The 17,608-nt window shown below is 43.4% G+C and overlaps 1 protein-coding gene across 1 annotated transcript in view; it reads right to left on the minus strand.

Annotated features, from left to right (window-relative positions):
• Nucleotides 1–17,608, minus strand: part of ADAMTS17 (ADAM metallopeptidase with thrombospondin type 1 motif 17) — a 271,681-nt gene that overhangs the window by 121,308 nt on the left and 132,765 nt on the right. Inside the window, exons 11-12 of the mRNA XM_065412384.1 lie at nucleotides 4,131–4,232; nucleotides 1,406–1,551 (exon numbers count right to left, since the gene is read on the minus strand). Coding sequence (XP_065268456.1) covers nucleotides 1,406–1,551; nucleotides 4,131–4,232 — 248 coding nt within the window. The remainder of the gene's footprint in view (nucleotides 1–1,405; nucleotides 1,552–4,130; nucleotides 4,233–17,608) is intronic.

Consider the following 17,608-nt stretch of genomic DNA (forward strand, 5'->3'; position numbering starts at 1 on the left):
GGCAACACTGTTAATTGTTTCATCCCTCATACACGTAAGGAGAGGGAGGGTCACAGATCTGCACCACATCCCCTAGATCAGTGGTTTTCAAACTTTTTTTCTGGGGACCAAGTCGAAGAAAATTGTTGCTGCCCACAACCCAACGGAGCTGGGGATGAGGGATTTAGGGAGTGGGATGGGGCCTTTGGGCTGGGAGAGGGGGTTGGGGCACGGGAGGGGGTTGGGGTGCAGGAGGGGGTCAGGGCTCTGGGCTGGGGGTACAGGCATGAGGGGCTTGGGGTGCAGGAACTGGTTCTGGGTTTAGGGGGGCTCAGGGCTGGGGCAGGGGGTTGGGGTGCAGGAGGGGGTCAGGGCTCTGGGCTGGGGGTGCAGGCATGAGGGGTTTGGGATGCAGGAAGGGGTTCCAGGTTTGGGGCAGGGGATTGGGGCACGGGCATGGACTTACCTCTGGCAGCTCCCAGTCAGCGGTGCAGACCGCGCTGCACCCCAGAAGCGGCCAGCAGCAGGTCTGGCTTCTAGGTGGAGGCACGAAAATGGCTCCGTGTGACTCTTGCCTGCAGCTCCCATTGGCTGGAGCCAGTGCCCAGGGCGGGGACAGTGCACGGAGCCCCGTGGCCCCCCTGCCTAGGAGCTGGACCTGCTGCTGGCCGCTTCCAGGGCACAGCGCGGTGTCAGAAAAGGTAGGCACTAGTCTGCCTTAGCCGGGCAGCACCGCCGATGGGACTTTTAACGCCCCGGTCGGCGGTGCTGATCAGAGCAAGGCAACCCAGCGCCTTACATGCTGCAACCCAGTACTGGGTCGCGACCAACGGATTGAAAAATATGCCCTAGATGATGGCTCATTCTGGTGTCACAAGTGGCTGGTGTTTAGGAGATACCATCACTTATTTACCTTCCTGATTCAAAGAGGCGGCAAGCCCAAGGACCAGCCCTGGAGATATTCAAGCCCCACTGAGTGGAGCCAAGCAGCGCATACCATCATATTATGAGTATCTGTCCCTCCCCCAGTCTGACACCTGCATTCAGAAGTATCACCATGACCATTTTATAGATGTGGGAACAAACATTCACCCCTCGCCTCAGCCCATCTAATCTCCATCCCTCTCCCAGCAGAGACCCTAGTCTATGTGGAGAGGTCTCTGCACAGCCTGGGGCTGGGACACCAGCTTAGCCCTGACCCAGCCTGTGCACTGATCAAGAGGAAATATAGTTTCATTTTCATTCCAATCAGCATCTCATTTCATGTTATGTCTGTGTTCGACTTGGGACAATAGGATGCCTGAGATGGTCCCCACCGCCCTTGTGTTTAGCTGCCCACTGCGTGCCTGACCCTTTTTTGCCACCCTTGCAGCCACATTTCCCAACATACTGCACGTTAAAGCGTCATGAGGACAAGACGACTTACGGGGGATTGTCGCATTTCCGCTGTCTGAATCGGGCACCGGTGCCACATGTCCGGCTGCACATGCTCCATTGACTCCACATGCTCCAGTCTCCATCGACGTGCTCAGGAATGGGAGTTTTACTGACGCATTCCCCAGCTCGGCACCACTGAAACACAAGGACGGTAGCACAGCACAGGCAAAGGCCCCTGATCCCGCAGACACTTGTGCATGGAGTTAATAAGACTATTCCCAAGCATACACTCACGCATGCGTGCAAGCGTTTGGAGCGTCAGAACTAAGGAAAGCAGGACACGCTTTGGTTATGGCTGGAAAAAAGGAAGTGACGTGTGGAAAACTGAGCTTCGTCTTCAACCAGTGTAAACCAAAAGGGTTTACAGTGACTGCAGGATGGAGCCCTCTGTTGTAACTTGCACAATAACACAGAGGATTACCTAAGTAATTCATAGATTCATAGATTCCAAGGCCAGAAGGGCCCATTGGATCATTTAGTCTGACCTCCTGTAGAACAGGCCATAGAACAGTGGTTCTCAACCTATTTGCCATTGTGGGCCACACATGCAGATCCCTGTGTGTTATGTGGGCTGCATTCACACAGTATATATACTGCCTGTATGGCCCTGAGGATGTTCCATGGGTCGCAGCTGTGTGCTGACTGGGCTCCAAGCGGCCCACAGATTGAGAACCACTGCCATAGAACTTCCCCAAAATAATTCCTAGAGCAGATCTTTTAGAAAAACATCCAATCTTGTTTTGGAAATTGGCAGCGATGGAGAACCCACCATGACCTTTGCTTAATGGTTAATTAGCTTCACCTTATTTTCAGTCTGAATTTGTCTAGCTTGAACTTCCAGCCACTGGATCAGGTTATGCCTTTCTCTGCTAGACTGAAGAGCCCATTATTAAATATTTGTCCTTGTAGACTGTAATAAAGTCATCCCTCAACCTTCTCTTTGTTCAGCTAATTAGATAGAGCTGCTTGAGTCTATCAGTTTAAGGCAGGTTTTCTAATCCTTTAATCATCCTTGTTGTTCTTCTCTGAACCCTCTCCAATTTATCAACATCCTTCTTGAATTGTGGACACCAGAACGGGACACTGTATTTCAGCTGCAGTCACACCCGTGCCAAAAACAGAGATGAAATAGCTTCTCTACTCCTATTGGAGATTTTTCTGTTTATGCATCCAAAGATCTCATTGGGCCTTTTGGCTGCAGCATCACACTGGGAGCTCACAGTCAGCTGATTATCCACCACAACCCCCACATTTTTTTCCAGAGTTACCTTTTCCCAGGATACAGTCCCCCACTGTGTAAGTATCAGCTACAATCTGTTCCTACATGAATACATTTACATTTATCTGGATTAAAATGCACACTGCTTGCTTGCACCCAATTTACCAAGATATCCAGATCACGCTTTATCAGTGACCTGCCCTCTTTGTCATTTACCTCTTATTTACCAATTTTTGTGTCATCTGCACACGCTATCAGCTGTAAACTTCATTCAGGTAGTAGGACTTAATCCACACTCTCGGAAGAAAGTGGGTTCAAGAAATTGTATCCAAACACAACACCTTCATTACAATGGTTCCTTACTGCACATACATCATTGAAACAGTCTGGGCCTAACTCAGTTACACTCCTATATAACCTTAGTGATTCCAACAGGATTGCAGTGGGTTGTATTAAGGGCTGAATTGGTCCATTTTCTTGATCTATGTGGGATGTAATACAATAAATACTGCTAAGCAAGCAGGTAAAGTGTACATAATTAAGAATCATTTGGAGCTCATGTATTCAGCAAAAGCACATGGGCTAAAATTCTCTCTCTCTCCTGCACTTAACAGTAAGTACCAAAGAATTTTTAATTAACTTATGTATCTTTCATTTGCAACCAGAAAAAAAGATACTTAGTTTCCAGCTTTAGCAACAACTCCCTAAACTAATCTCCCTCATCAGGTGAAATTTCAAGTCTAAAATCTACTGACAGTTAATGCTCTAGCATGGAAGTCAGGTATTTGGGTAATGACTGACATGCAAAAGAGACCTGCTAATACAGGTATTTATTTTCTTTTCCATTAACCATTTTCTCCACCACACTGAACTGTGGAAAGTCCAAATATGCCCTAGCCATCTGGCTAAGTCTGCGGGGCCCACTAAACCCAGAAATATTCCTAGGCAGAGGTCTTAAAGAAAAAAACCCTAACTGAATTGGAACTCATTACGAGCTACCTTATGTAACTGCATCATTATATTGGCATAACTCTTGCCCTTCCTCCTCCTCCCACAAAGTGTCTGTTTAAACCTACCTGCTACATCATGTCTCAAGTTTAGGGCCAGATTGTGCTACTCTAACTCACCCTGACAAGTAACGTTCTCCTCAAAGAGTCCCATTGAAATGAATGGAACTGAAGAGTATCTTACTACACGATGAGTTACAGGTGGCCCTTAGACTGTCAATTCTTCAGGGCAGGGACAACCTTTTCTTCTGTATTTGTACCTAGTACACTGGGGTCTTGATTTCTGTTGCGATCTCCAGAGGCTACCGCAATACACATCAAAGAAAAGAAAAATAACTTACTGCCATTTAATCCAGCTGTTAATCCAGCAGCTTGTACAAATCAATCAGAACAAAATATGGGTTTTTAGTAAATATTTCACATCCTGGAAACATCAGTCCGCAGACAACACCATAAAAAGCAAAACAGCTGCGGAGCATTTTGATTACCTTGTCTGCGCCACATTCTGTGCCATCCAGAGGGGGATCCAGCTTGGTTTTACAAGACGTGTCTCCTTCCACCAAGCACCACAGCCCAGCACACATCAAATGCTGCAATCACAAGGTCAAGAAGTGCGGTTATTGCTTCTGGAGATGTCAGCTATCATTATGGGATACACTGTAAAGTTCGGTCAGTCTCTCTAATGTGAATCCAGAGGCATCTGGTTGGTTTTCAATCTATTATTTTTTAAGAAGAAATTGACGCTGAACGGGAGGGGGGGTGCGGGGGGGTGGAAACACGAAAGAGATCAATGGATGCAGATGCATGAAAAAAGTGCATCATTTAAACACATTTCTTTTCATAGGAATATACCCAGTTGAGTTACCAGTGAGTCACTTCATTGTTTTTAATAACATACAAATAAATAGAATATGGTCTACATCGGCAATCCCTGCTGAACTTCTACCTCGCCAAATCAGCTAGCAATTTCTCAAAGGTTTCATGGTCTAAGCAGGTCTTGACGGGGGGCGCTGAATGAGGACAGGGCTGCAGCCTCAGTCTAGTTTGGAGACAGCGTTCCATGCAGCATGGGAGAAAGCATGAAAGTCGTTGTGTGAGAAATGGACAAATGAGCGATGGTTGGCAGGGGCAATGCAATAATATAAAAAAAGCAGATAAGCAGGCCCTGATGGTGAGAAGAGGCATCTTGAATGTGATGTGTGGGAGGAGGAGGAACCCAGGAGATGTGAGAGAACCAGCAGAAAAGAGCTAGAGATACATTGCATCTTGACACCAGACCTGAAATGCACTCTGGCTACCATTAACACGACTGCTCTGTCTGATCAACGGACATTACTGGGATACTGATTTTCACCATGCTTGCGTGACCTGTCACGTCAGAAAAGTTTTCTGAATTTGAGAAAAAAATCCAAGAAAGAAAGGTCTTTAGATCTTTCACATTTTCTGAAACATCCACCCTGCTCTGCAACCTGTATAAGTGGATGATTTGAATAGAATGTTATGTTTGCACCAAAAAAAAAAAAAATTAAAATAAATAAATAAAAGCTATATTTCTTTCCACTATTGTTCACATTTCACTGTAATGGTAAAAAGATGAGAAGCTTGGCTCTACTGCCAGCTGGTCTTGTCAAGATTTATTGCACCTCATTAAATAGTTTGAGTCAACACACTTGAACCTTATGATTCTTCCACAATATAATATGTGTGCAGACACATGTTGGTATGTATATATCAAATATGCTTGCACAGCACAGGGCATAATAAATGGAAGAGAGAAATCCTGCCATAAAGGGAGATGGGGTTGAAAGTACTGAAAAACTGGTTATCACAGCAGTATCTACATCCTGTTTTAATGTCACAGTTTCTTCTGGAATGAGGATTTTGCATTACTTAAAGCAAAAGAACATTTAAGAAAGCTATAAGCAGAGCTTGGTAACAACTGTCTCTGCCATCAGCAGCATGGAAGCACAGCGCTTGTTAAATAAAAGCCAATCAAAGAGTTTTCATGACATCCATGTCTCCTTGAGCGGGCTCCTGTGAAACAGGAGATGGACTGAAGATATCTGCTATTTGTACTGAACTATCACTAACTATCACTTTTTCCAAAGTTCTTAACTTTCTTTGCAAACATCAATTAACCCTCAAGACATCTTATACAGTATCAATATATTAGCCACATTTTATGGATGGGTACACGAAGGCATGGAAAAGTTAACTCACTGCCAGACAATACACAGCAAGTCAAGAATAGATTGTGGGAACTCCAAATCCCAGTCCCTGTGCAAGACAACCCTTCCTCCCTGTTGGGTTTGCACAGGATTAGAAATTGGGTGGATTAGCTGTCCCATTTCATTGTCAGAAAGTGACACATTGCGTGCTAGCAATGAAACCTTTACACCAACGAATGTATTTTCCTTTACATCTAAGATACTGTATTGAATTAACATATTTTATTGTATTAGGGCTTTATATGGCACACTGGCAGCTAGAACATTGCTGAGTTATGAAGACTTATAGATCACACTTTATATTAAGGTTTTACTTATCAATGGTTAATAAAGGGCTGATAAATAATTAAATAGATGTATAAGTATGTTACAGACTTTAGTACCAGATTATTTAAGCACAACAGTAGAAGGTGTTATACATACACTTACAAGCTATGGTTTTAAGCAACCTATTGGCCCGCTGGACTGTATAAACTATGCCAGTTGATTAGTCATTTATTAAAACACCTATTAATAATTTCTCAACCCTTCATAAACAGAACCTAAGTATAAAGCACGACTTTACGAGGAAGAATTCATTGTCCCAACAGGCTCACTGTTCTCCCTAGATGACTGTGGGCAGGGATGTTTCCAGAGCAGTATCTGTGACTGTTGGTTCCAAATCACCGTAGGGTAAGACTGCTAGCTGAAACGAAGGGCGAGGGCGGAATTTAGGGATGCAGACAGACTGGCATCATTTTGGTATGCTTCGGCCCATCTCCTCCAAGCTTGGGTAACTCACTGTACATCTACATGGCATACTCCTTTCGGCAGTGTGCAGAGTACATTCACTGCTCAACCAGCTAGCACAGCAGTGCAGACGGTGAGGCACTGCTTGGGCGAGTAAATTCATGCCTGAACGCTGGGGGTATGCACCCTATACGGCTCTCTACACACCCAAGCAGGGCCTTGCCTGTTTACGCTGCTATTTTTAGCTGTGTCGTATCCTGCTGCCTCTCTGCTGCTGGCATCTTTCCCCGCCACAGGGAAAGACTCTGGCGACAGAGGCAGTGGGAACAGGCTCCAGCAGTTGCTGCCAGAGCCTTTCCTCACTACCTCCCCACAGCAAAAGCCTTACACTGACACTCAGAGTGACATCCCGCCAAGTCGATGCAGCCTGCTTTTCACTGCGGCGTGTAGCTCCACATACCCTACATGCTGATGCAAGTGGTGTGCAGTGTCGACGTACTCCTCGTCTCACAGAATTTTAAGGCCAGAAGGGATCATTACGTTCATCTAGACTGCAAAACACGGGCCAGAGAACTTCATCCAGTGATTCATGCATCAAGACCATATCTTCTAGTTGAGCTACAGTGCAACTTTTGGAAAGACATCCAGTCTTGATTTTAAAGATTTCATGTGATGGACGGACAATCCACCACATCCCTAACTAAACTCTTCTAATGGTTAATTATGCTCACTATTAAAAAAATTATGCTTTATTTCTAGTCTTGGATTTGCCTAGTTTCATTTCCAGCCACTGGATCATACAGTCTATGTAAATTACACTGGGCTAAATCCTGCCCTTAGATGTACAATTGCGCACAAGGGCAGGGGAAAGAACAGAAAGTCATAAAAATCTAGCAGCCTTATGTATGAATTGAGTTGCCAGCCAGAATTCATCCAGAGTTCACAAGATGTAGTAGGCAATAAACTCAGCTAACATGTCCAGCTATGTACCATGAGCTGGGGGGGGATCGTTGGACATAGCTAACCCTCAACAGGTACGTGTGTATGGGCAGAATTTGTTTCAATGAAGATACCAAAATAGAATTCATGGATAGGACTGGCACAAATACTCACAATCAGACACACATGCTTACATAGAAAAATACTCTGGGGAAAAAAAACTCTATCATCAACATCGACCTTCCTGAAATCTCCCGATTCAGGGATAGAAAACAGGATTTTTATAGAAGCCTTATTTTTGACTCCTAATAATAAATGCAAAGCATACTTCAGGAAAGAGCTACAGAAAAACATGGTAATTACACTGCAGCTGGGTCCTATTGCCACACCATTACAAATCTTAAAATCTCGTTAGTGTCATGCCATGCGTCTATGCCATAAAGACACTCAGACAAAAATTAAACCATCAGCTGTGGTGCTTTATCATGTTCATTTCAAAAAAGAGATCATACACCCTCTTCAGCGAAAATATAACCGCAAACAAAAAAAGTCTCCATTAAAAAGTCATTAGCATTCAGTGTTGCTGGGGACTATTAAAATGAGAAATGGCAGGACTTGACAGAAAGATTATTTGTATATTTGAGTGGCAATTTAGAGCACAGATTGATGTACAATAGGTCATGAAAGTTGCTGTACTACAGTTAAAGTGTAAATTCAGCATTTGGCACTGGAAAGCAGGTCTGTCTGTGATGAACAGTCTCCTCTTTGAATAGGAAACTATTGAAGCGGTTGGGAATTTTCTCAACACGATGTTTTTTCATTTGAAAATGTCAATTTGTCAAAACCGAAACTGTGCACAGGAAAAGGTCAGTTTCGACCAGTTTCCTGATTCAAAAAATTTGACAAAGTAGTTTTGAAATTGTCAAAACATCTTTTCGCTTTGAAATTTACACACAAAAATAAAGTACATTTTTTAAAAAGGTTGAAATAAAAATGAAACATTTCAAAGTGATCGAAAGGCAACATTTCAATTGACCCAATCTGGAAAAAAAAATGGATTATAAATTCATGAACATTTTTGAGATTTCAACTTTTTCGACTCCCTTCAGGTTGGGAAAAAATTAAAAATCTCAAAAACTCAAGTGGGATGAGAAAATCCATAGCATTGCATAGCATTAGAAACTATAGTCGAAGGATGTGCACGTGACACACTGTTAGGAAGCTGAGGAGGTGGTCCAGCCACCAGAGAATTACATTTATTATAGATTGGGGACTCATTATGCCAGGTGCTGTACACATACTTAGTATGAGACAGCCCCTGTGCTATCTAAACTGACAAAGGGTGGATAAAGGAAGTATTATCCTCACTTTACAGATGGGGAATGAAGGTGCAGAGGGATTAAATGACTTGCCAAAGGTGGCAGAGGGGGAAATTGCATCCAGATCTCCCGAGTGCCCAGTTTAGGGTTTTAAGCCATAAAACCATTCTTCCTATGCTAACTGAATTTCAAGGTAAGAATGGAGACAGCTCTCATAAGATCCACATAGAAGGCGACATGTGGTTCCTCCCTACTCAAACTTGGTTCTCCGTCTCTTTCATAGTGTGGGCCAATTCTGAAGAGAGAGGTTACCTTGTGTAGACCACTCCCATTAGTCAGCACAGAATATCATTGTACTCAGTACCTGTCAGGAAGCACTCAGAACCTCCCAGGATTTGGCCCCTAATGACATGAAGTAACTTCCAAATCTGTGATGTTATCACGGTCCATGTGGTTCTCTTGCCGCTCAGAAATAATCCTGTGGAAATTGCTAAACTTTCTGCATTTTCCTGGATTAGGAAAGAAAGGAAGGATTCCAGTCTCTAGAGAACTAATTAGCTCCAGCTGCCCGCTGCACACTGGAACCAACAGCCTCTTATTTCTGCCATCAGAGTTAAACACCATGAAACTGTTTCTGTCGTCACAGAGAGGGGATTATGGGGATGGAGTAAGAAAGAGTAAATAGCCTTAAGGAAGGGGAACAAGCGAAAACTATATAAAGTACACAGGGAGAACTGCTTTTAAATACATTAGTTTTCAATGGAGCATCACAGCACTTTAACTGTCTCACGGTTTTGGCTTGGCAAATAGTTAACTGTAAGCTGTGCCCATGTGCAAAATTCCAGTTAACACCAATTAAACACAAAACAATACTGTAATGAGACTTGCATAGAAATTTACATCTTTACGGTATTGTGCATACTTTCTCTAAACCTCTCAGCACAGCTGACAGGTAGGAATTCACCTCCCCATTTTACAGGTGAGAAAACAGATGCAGAGAAGTTAAGTCCCAAATTTTCTGTCACAGCTTCTAATTTGGTGGTGGTGGGGTAATCTCCACCACCTACAGACGGGTAATAGAAGGCATCAAGGGTCTGCATCTGCCATTGATATTTGTTAGAGCTGGAGGTGCTCAACAGCACTGAAAACTAGGTCCTAGGTGTCAAGAGCTGGACACTCAAAAGTAGAAGCACCCAAAATTGGAGGCCACTTTTGAAAATCTAGGCCGAAGTGGGCTGTCAACTGCAAAGGTGGGATAAACACCTCAGTGGCTCTCTCTGAGTAATTCCATAGAAGTTCCAATATAGGGCAAGTGGAGCAAAAATCACAAATGAGAGGGGTTATTCCAGAAGTGACAAGCAAAGGCTGAGGAAGAGCCGCATGGTATCCTTTTCAGCAGTGCAGGAAGGATAGGTTCCTGCTGAATTTGTATTTCATCGAGACTCTGAACACCAAACTCTGAAGGCTCACTCGCTTGGGATCTTTTTTAGTGAACGAGAAAGAATGGGCCCCTTTTATTCTGAGCTAGAAAGGCAGGACTTTCACATATGTATGAAAGTGAATCACAAAGAGGACATGCATCCCACTTGATGAACAGCAATCAAAGAATCTCTCTGAGATGTCACCAGAAAAAGTCTTAAAAAAGAATCATCGTAATTTTCACTATTTAACAATTATCTATTTCTCCAGTACATTTCAAAGTACACCCACACGCTGTCCTTTTAGCATATAAAGTGCCCGGCTCCGATAACCAAGTCTATAGCTGATTCTCCTCTCAGACTAGTTTCTCAGACATGAAATCAATGGAGTTACAACTTGATTTACACTTGTGTGAGCGAGTGGAGAATCACCAAACATTCAGAAAGTGTACCAAATCCAAGGGATTAATTTAGTTCAAGAAGAAATAATCCTTGAGTTAACTGCTTTCCAGTGCTATAATTTCAGTTGCAGAAATGCCTGAATTCAACAAAGTTGTTTCCTAGACTTTTTTTAATGCTCTTTATCAGGGAAAACATAACAAAACAAATGCTGTGAAAATGAAGTGGATCATGCTGAGTTCAGTCTTCTGCATTAGATGACTTTACGTGTATTTATCTGGCTAGCAACATGTGGAGGCCACATGACATATACTGGGCTCCATGGATACATGGAGTGCTACCAAGGGCTTCTCTGTTCCCAAAAAACAAAACTGAAGAATAAAAACCCTTCCCATGAGAGCTGCTCTTTCTTTTAGAGAGAAAAGACAAAAAAAAAAATCCACCAGGTCTTCGAACAGTAACTACATGGCCATGCCACACTCTCCACACAAATATTCGGCTGTTGTAAGTACCAATCCCAAGATACGAATGAAACTAGCTTTCAACTTCAATCAAGTCACTTTTTAATAGCAGTAATTCTACAGGACAGCAAGAGCAGCCCACGGCTCTTCATCATAACAACATCTTAGCAACTGTAGCTACAGCATTCCAAAGGCCTCCACGCAGCTGTGCGACACTTTCTCGGGGCGTCCAGGACTGAGAGTCAGCAAGCGACACCTCTGCCTCAGTGAGAGGGAGTCTTTTGCGTAGTAGCTGAGTGTCAGCTCCCTGACCTTGCCAGCCCTTCAGCCAGTCAAGCACTCTGCTCTGGGCTCTGCCAGTCACGACTTTGCCTGGCAGGCACACACTTGGTGTACCCCTGTCCCCAAACTCCTCAAAAGCATCCTCCTGTAGTGTCCAGCCCCAGTCACTGGACACTCCCAGTAATTAGCAGGCTCACTAATCCCAAGGGAACAGTGCACACACACCAGCTTGTTTGAGTCAGCGGAGTAGCAGCTCGCATACAACAATGCAGCGCTGTCATCTATTTATAGTAAGAACAACTATACGTTGATTAACAAAGGTAAAAATTGAGGCGACATCAAGCAAAGCTAATAAGAACCACAGGTTACAAATAAAACAAAGCAAGTACAATACGCTTCTATTGGACTAAGATGTAACTAACAGGATAACCTTCTCACCTAAGCCTTTTCTTGCAGCATGGCTACCGAGGTTGGCGGAGATCCTGTTTCCATGGGTAGAACCGCACCGCCTGGTTACCCCTTTCATTTGGCCCAGGCCTTATTAGCCACAGTAATCCCAGCAAAGTCAATAAGGATACGTCTACACAGCAAAAACCATTGTGGTGAGTCTCAGAGCCCAGATCAACTGACTCAGGCTTGTAGGGCTCATGCTACAGCGCTAAAAATAGCAGGGTAAATGTTCAGGCTCAGGCTGACAGCTGGGCTCTGAGACCCTCCCCCTCGCCAGGTGTCAGAACCCAGGTTCCAGCCCAAGCAGGAACGTCTACACTGCTAGTTTTAGACTCAGTGTGAGCTCTACGAGCCCAAGCCAGTTGACCCGGGCTCTGAGACTCACTGCGAAGAGTCTTTTTTTTTTTTTTTTTTGCAGAGTAGATGTACCTTAAATCCACCCATGTGACTCAAGACTACTTGTATATGCAAAGGTTGCATGATTGGGCCCCTGATTAGCAGTATTTCTAGAGAACTGCGCTTGTCCATCTATACCACATAAAAGACATGCATGGTCAAGATTTCCAGAAGTGACTAGCGATTTTGGGTGCCCACCCTGAAACACCTTAAAGGGGCCTGGTTTTGATGTGGGGGCTCAGCACTTTCTGAAGATCAGTCAGCTATAGGTCAGGCACTCAAAACACGAGGCATTCAAACTCACTTATTTTTTAAAATCTTGGCCATGGTCCCTGCTTTGAGGCATTTAAGTTCTAATGCAAGACACACAACAGGATACAAGAGACTGACACAGGCAAAAGATGGCGAGGACTCCGCCTGGAAATCAATAACGGAAGGGCTAGCTAAAGGAGGGTTGTGTTTTCAGGAGTACAAAGGATGAGAGTGGGTGCTTGGCAAACGAGCAACGGGAGACTTTGCCAAGCACAGAGGGAAGGAATGAAAAGAGGAGTGAAGTTTCTTTTCAAGGACCATTTCCCGCCCCCATCATTGGAAACTTTGAGGAGAGGGAAGAGGTGAGAAAAGGAATGTCTATAATTTTACTGAGTTGCAGTGTTTTTCATTCAAACTAATATATTCATGTACCATAGATACTATTTTATTGCAAGGAGCTAATTCTATTCTATTTCTTATATGCCAGAGATGAATGCAACAAAATCAAAACATGGGAAGATAGTATTAATGAGTCTGTAAACTAAATTTTATGGCTAGGAAGCCTGGACCTGTAACTGATCTTTTCTGTGCCTTAGATCACATCTCAGAGAAGCACTCAGGATTCATAGAACCATAGGCATTAAAGATGAAAAAGACAACCTCATCCATCTCCCTGTCAGTGCAGAATTATTTTCACACCATACATGTTCTTGTGCTTTGTCAAATCTAGTTTTCAATGCCTTAAGTGAGAGGACATGGAAAGATATTGCCATGATTTCTTTAGAGAGGAATAACATGCTATACCTCTTTGCACACAGCATTGCATGATGTGTTTAGTGTAGCTGCAGCCGGGTCAGTCCCAGGATATTAGAGAGACAAGGTGGGTGCGGTAATATCTTTTATTGGCCCAACCTCTGTGGAGGAGAGAGACAAGCTTGGCTCGTATGGCTCGAAAGCTTGTGTCTCTCACCTCCAGAAGTTGGTCCAATAAAAGATATTATCTCACCCACTTCGTGTCTCTAAAGCAATCACGTCCATATCTTTACCAGCTCAGAATCCAGACGAGCAAATGGACCTGGCACAAGCCTGAGGAACAGAGTAATTCATTGAATGAAATGGGGGATGATTTCTGTGTTATTCTACGGATTGTGGTGTGTGTTAAAGGGGCTGCAGATAATTGACCAGTGTCAAAACTATAATGGTTGTACTAGGATAGATATATGCAGCCCAAAAAACAGTCCGGTTTATAAGCACACGCCCTCTATGCTATGGCTGAGAGAAGAGTTATCAGTCCCATAACTATGATGTCACAGTCCTCCAAAATCCACACTCTGCGGCCAGAGCCACAGCACGGGCATTCTAGGGCAAGGTCAGCGGCATGGGCTAACTCAGGCACCCGTATCCTGTGAAGAACCTGCCCATGGCACAGTCTGTTCAAAGGGCAGTAGGTAGGGGCCCACAGCCAACCTGACGGCTCCCGCTTTAATGCGGCTTTTGCAACCCTGACACAAAGCCTATGGCCCCATTCTTGCAAGACACCCAGAGACTTCATCTCCTATAGGTTTCAATGGAAGCTTTGGGCACCCAGAACCTTGCAGTATTCGACTCTAAAAGCACTTAGGCTCTGCGTTCAGTATAGAGACTGTACACTTTTAAGAGGCAATGTTGTCTGTCAAACATCCCTTAAAAGCTGGGAAATTAAAAGAGTGAAGTCACAGATCAAGTTTCTTGGCCATGGGAAATGAGAAAAAGGATAGTAAAAATAAATATTGTGTGTATGTATCGATGTTCAGATGTGGTTGGGAAGATTATGGGAGTTTTCTCTTGAAGTCTTTTGCAGATGGGAAGTACCCAGAGGCTGATGGGAGAGGTCTGAGAGCAGGCTTGTTAGACGGTGTTTGCAGGCTGACATTCAATAGCATTCTGGCTAATTTAGTTGAAGTTCAGACTTCAGCTGTAGATGCCACATCACAAGGCTACACTAATTCTCTCCCCCACCCCAACACCCAACCTTATGTCTTAATAAGAAAATGAAGGATTTCCAAACTCTCGAGTGCCTGATTCTTAATCTGCGCCTCTATTCTTTTTAAGAGTTTATTATTTTTATATTCTTAAATTGACACATTGTATTTTTAGAATTTGATTTTGGTTCCCCTCTCTTATATATATATATATATATATATATATAGATAGATAGATATTTTAAAACCACTGCACCAGAATGCATTTTGACAGCCTTCCAAAATGAAACACGTACAAAAATTTCTGAAGCATTCCAATAATTGTAAACTGGGCTGTGCAGTGCAGGCAGGCATTCTGCTTCTCTCTTTTTTTTTTTTTTAAAACACAAAGTATTTCCACTGAAAAGAAGGGGGAAAATGGTCTGTCTTGCAACGTACAGAAGCCGTGAAATAGGATGCTTCTGTTTCATATAAAACAGGCAAAATGAAAATAGTTGCGCTTTTAACAACCCACATTAGGAAAACTATAAAATATAGGAGGGCAATTAGGTAAATTATTAACTTTACTTTTAAAAAAGAAAATCTTCTCATTTTACTTTGCAATTGCCAAGCATGTAGCCTGCACGTTTTAACAAAACCAACCCCATCCTTTACTGCACTGCTATTAATAATTATTACTACTATTATAATTTATACCATACACCCACAGTATATATGTATTTTACAGACACATCTGTAGACACAGTCTCAGCCTGTACAGAGGCTGATTTGTATCCTGCTATTGCAGAGATACAATTGGCTTACAATCTTAGTACGAGTTTTTAATCGGTACTCACCACATACCGTAGTATTTACTAACATGAGTCTTGATCTTGCATTTGACTCTCCTCAGGCACATTCTGCAACCGCACAGAGCCCCATTGATTTAGTGGGGCGCAGGGGGTTCAATCCCATAGATCTCTTCACAGGATCAGGACCACAGATAGTCCCACTGATGTCACACAAATTTGCTTACCTATGTTTCCCAACAAGCCTTTGATTACGAAAGCTGAAAGGATTTTTAAGATCCAATTTACTGACACTATTTGTGCTCCTCCTTTATTTGTTTTGTTTCCATTTTGTACAGCTTGATAATGGAAACGGGCTAGTCAGTTTCATTTTTTCTTACAGTCATTTTCATTCTCAGGTTCTCAGTGCTCCAATGTTTCAATTGTGGAGGCTGGAGAGGAAGTTTATTTGTTTAAAAGCAACTGCAATTTAAGGAAAATGATGGCACCATTCCTACAGGCCTCAGATTTTCTAAAAGCTTGTTTACTCAAAATCTCAATTCTGGGCTACATTTGAGTTAATAGCATCCCTTGTTAAGCAGAAAATCTCTTTGTAGCAATGTTAATCTCTACATGCCATTTTAGTCTAAGCGCAGTTTTGACTCAAAACAATACTGAAAGATAATGGTTATGTAAAAACCCGCAAAAATGCGTTAATAATAAATAAGCCAAAAGGCATATAAAACGGAAAGCCAAACACTGGATATAAGAGATACAAATCACATTTTTTCCATAAATATAATGTCAGCCCAAAAGCCTCTGTTAGTAGGCATGCCAGCTTGAAAAATAAACCCAGTGCTCATGATTAAACACACAAGTGTATTTTCACATGAGTTTGTGAACAATGTGTTCCTGTGTGTTTCTGGTGCAGACACTTTATCCCAACTGTGAGAGATGCAGCCATGAAGGTTTTCGTGCCTTCCATTCTGTGGACAGCATAATAAAGAAAAACGCACAAGGCCTATTCACTTAAATCCTATATTGACAGCTTATATGGGATTTGAGTAACACCTATGCTTTTTGCTGGTCTTCTGCACAGGGCCTTCTACCCACAATACTAGACTTACAAGCATGGTAGCGGATCTGGGAAGTGGTGGTCAGTCAGGCCAGACCATCAAATGCCTTGCAAAACCTGGGATGTAGGTGGACAGAACACAATATCGTAAGGCACCAATGCCTGGATGGATGATACAATGAGTTTTAAAAGGTGGACTCCTGTTTATCTCCTATTGCACATCATGCTGTCTGTATCTCATGGCTATTCAGCGCAACACTGTCATCCCCACAGGCCCACTTTTCAAACACTCACTCAATCAGTTCGATATTTGGTAATATGACAGTAGCTTTATTCCTACAAAACAAGCATTACCATGCCAGATTCTAGATGGGCCACATGTCCTTCCATCAAGCAGCACTATGCTATAAACAAGGGCTTGATTCTGATCTCCCACTAGTTTTACAGCAGTGTTATTCCATTAGCTTTAACTGAGTTACTTCTGGTTTACACCAATGTAAGTGAAATGAGAATCAGTCCCAGGGACATGGCAAATTCCAGAACCAGATTTGATTTGCGTCAGAACCCAGCCTTGCTGGGGCTAATTAGGGATTATTCTCTTAGTAACTCCTGAAAACATCTGGGGTGAAATCCTGGCCCCGTTGAAGTCAACAGCAAAGCTCCCATTCACTTAGGATTTCACCGTGGGGCCCTGGTCACATCTATCACCTGATTCTGTGCAGTGTATACCCTGACAATGTTCAGACTTTACAGAAAGAAGGGTTAATGGAGAGCACCAGGTAAACAGACTTCCCCATAACTCTCCCGGCAGTTGCAAATGGATTGGATCTATGTAACCCAGACATAGCTATGAAGGGTACGTCTACACGGGAAAGAAAGAGCTGCGGCAGTGAGTCTGAGAGTTCAAATCAACTGACTCAGGCTTGCGCTGCGGACTCTAAATAGTAGTGTAGACGTTCGGTCGCAGGCTAGAACCCAGGCTCTGAAACCCAGAGAGAGGAGGCTCTAGGACCCAGCTTTGCGGCCCGAGCGGGAACATCTGCTCTGCTATTTTTAGCTCAGCAGCGCAAGCCGAAGTCAGTTGACCCAGGCTCGGAGACATGCTGCCGTGTGTCTATTTTTGCTGTGTGGACATACCCAAAGTGGCTCCCTCACGAGCCTTCATTTTTGTGCTGTGATTTCTGCAGAGAGCTCAGAGCAGTTCATGGTGGTTTGGCAAACGTTCTTATTGCTAGAGACTGCCAGTTTGCACGCCAGAATCTTTCATTAGAACAATAAATTAAGACGGAG

Source organism: Emys orbicularis, chromosome 10 (assembly GCF_028017835.1).
Source record: "Emys orbicularis isolate rEmyOrb1 chromosome 10, rEmyOrb1.hap1, whole genome shotgun sequence".
Taxonomy (NCBI): domain Eukaryota; kingdom Metazoa; phylum Chordata; order Testudines; family Emydidae; genus Emys; species Emys orbicularis.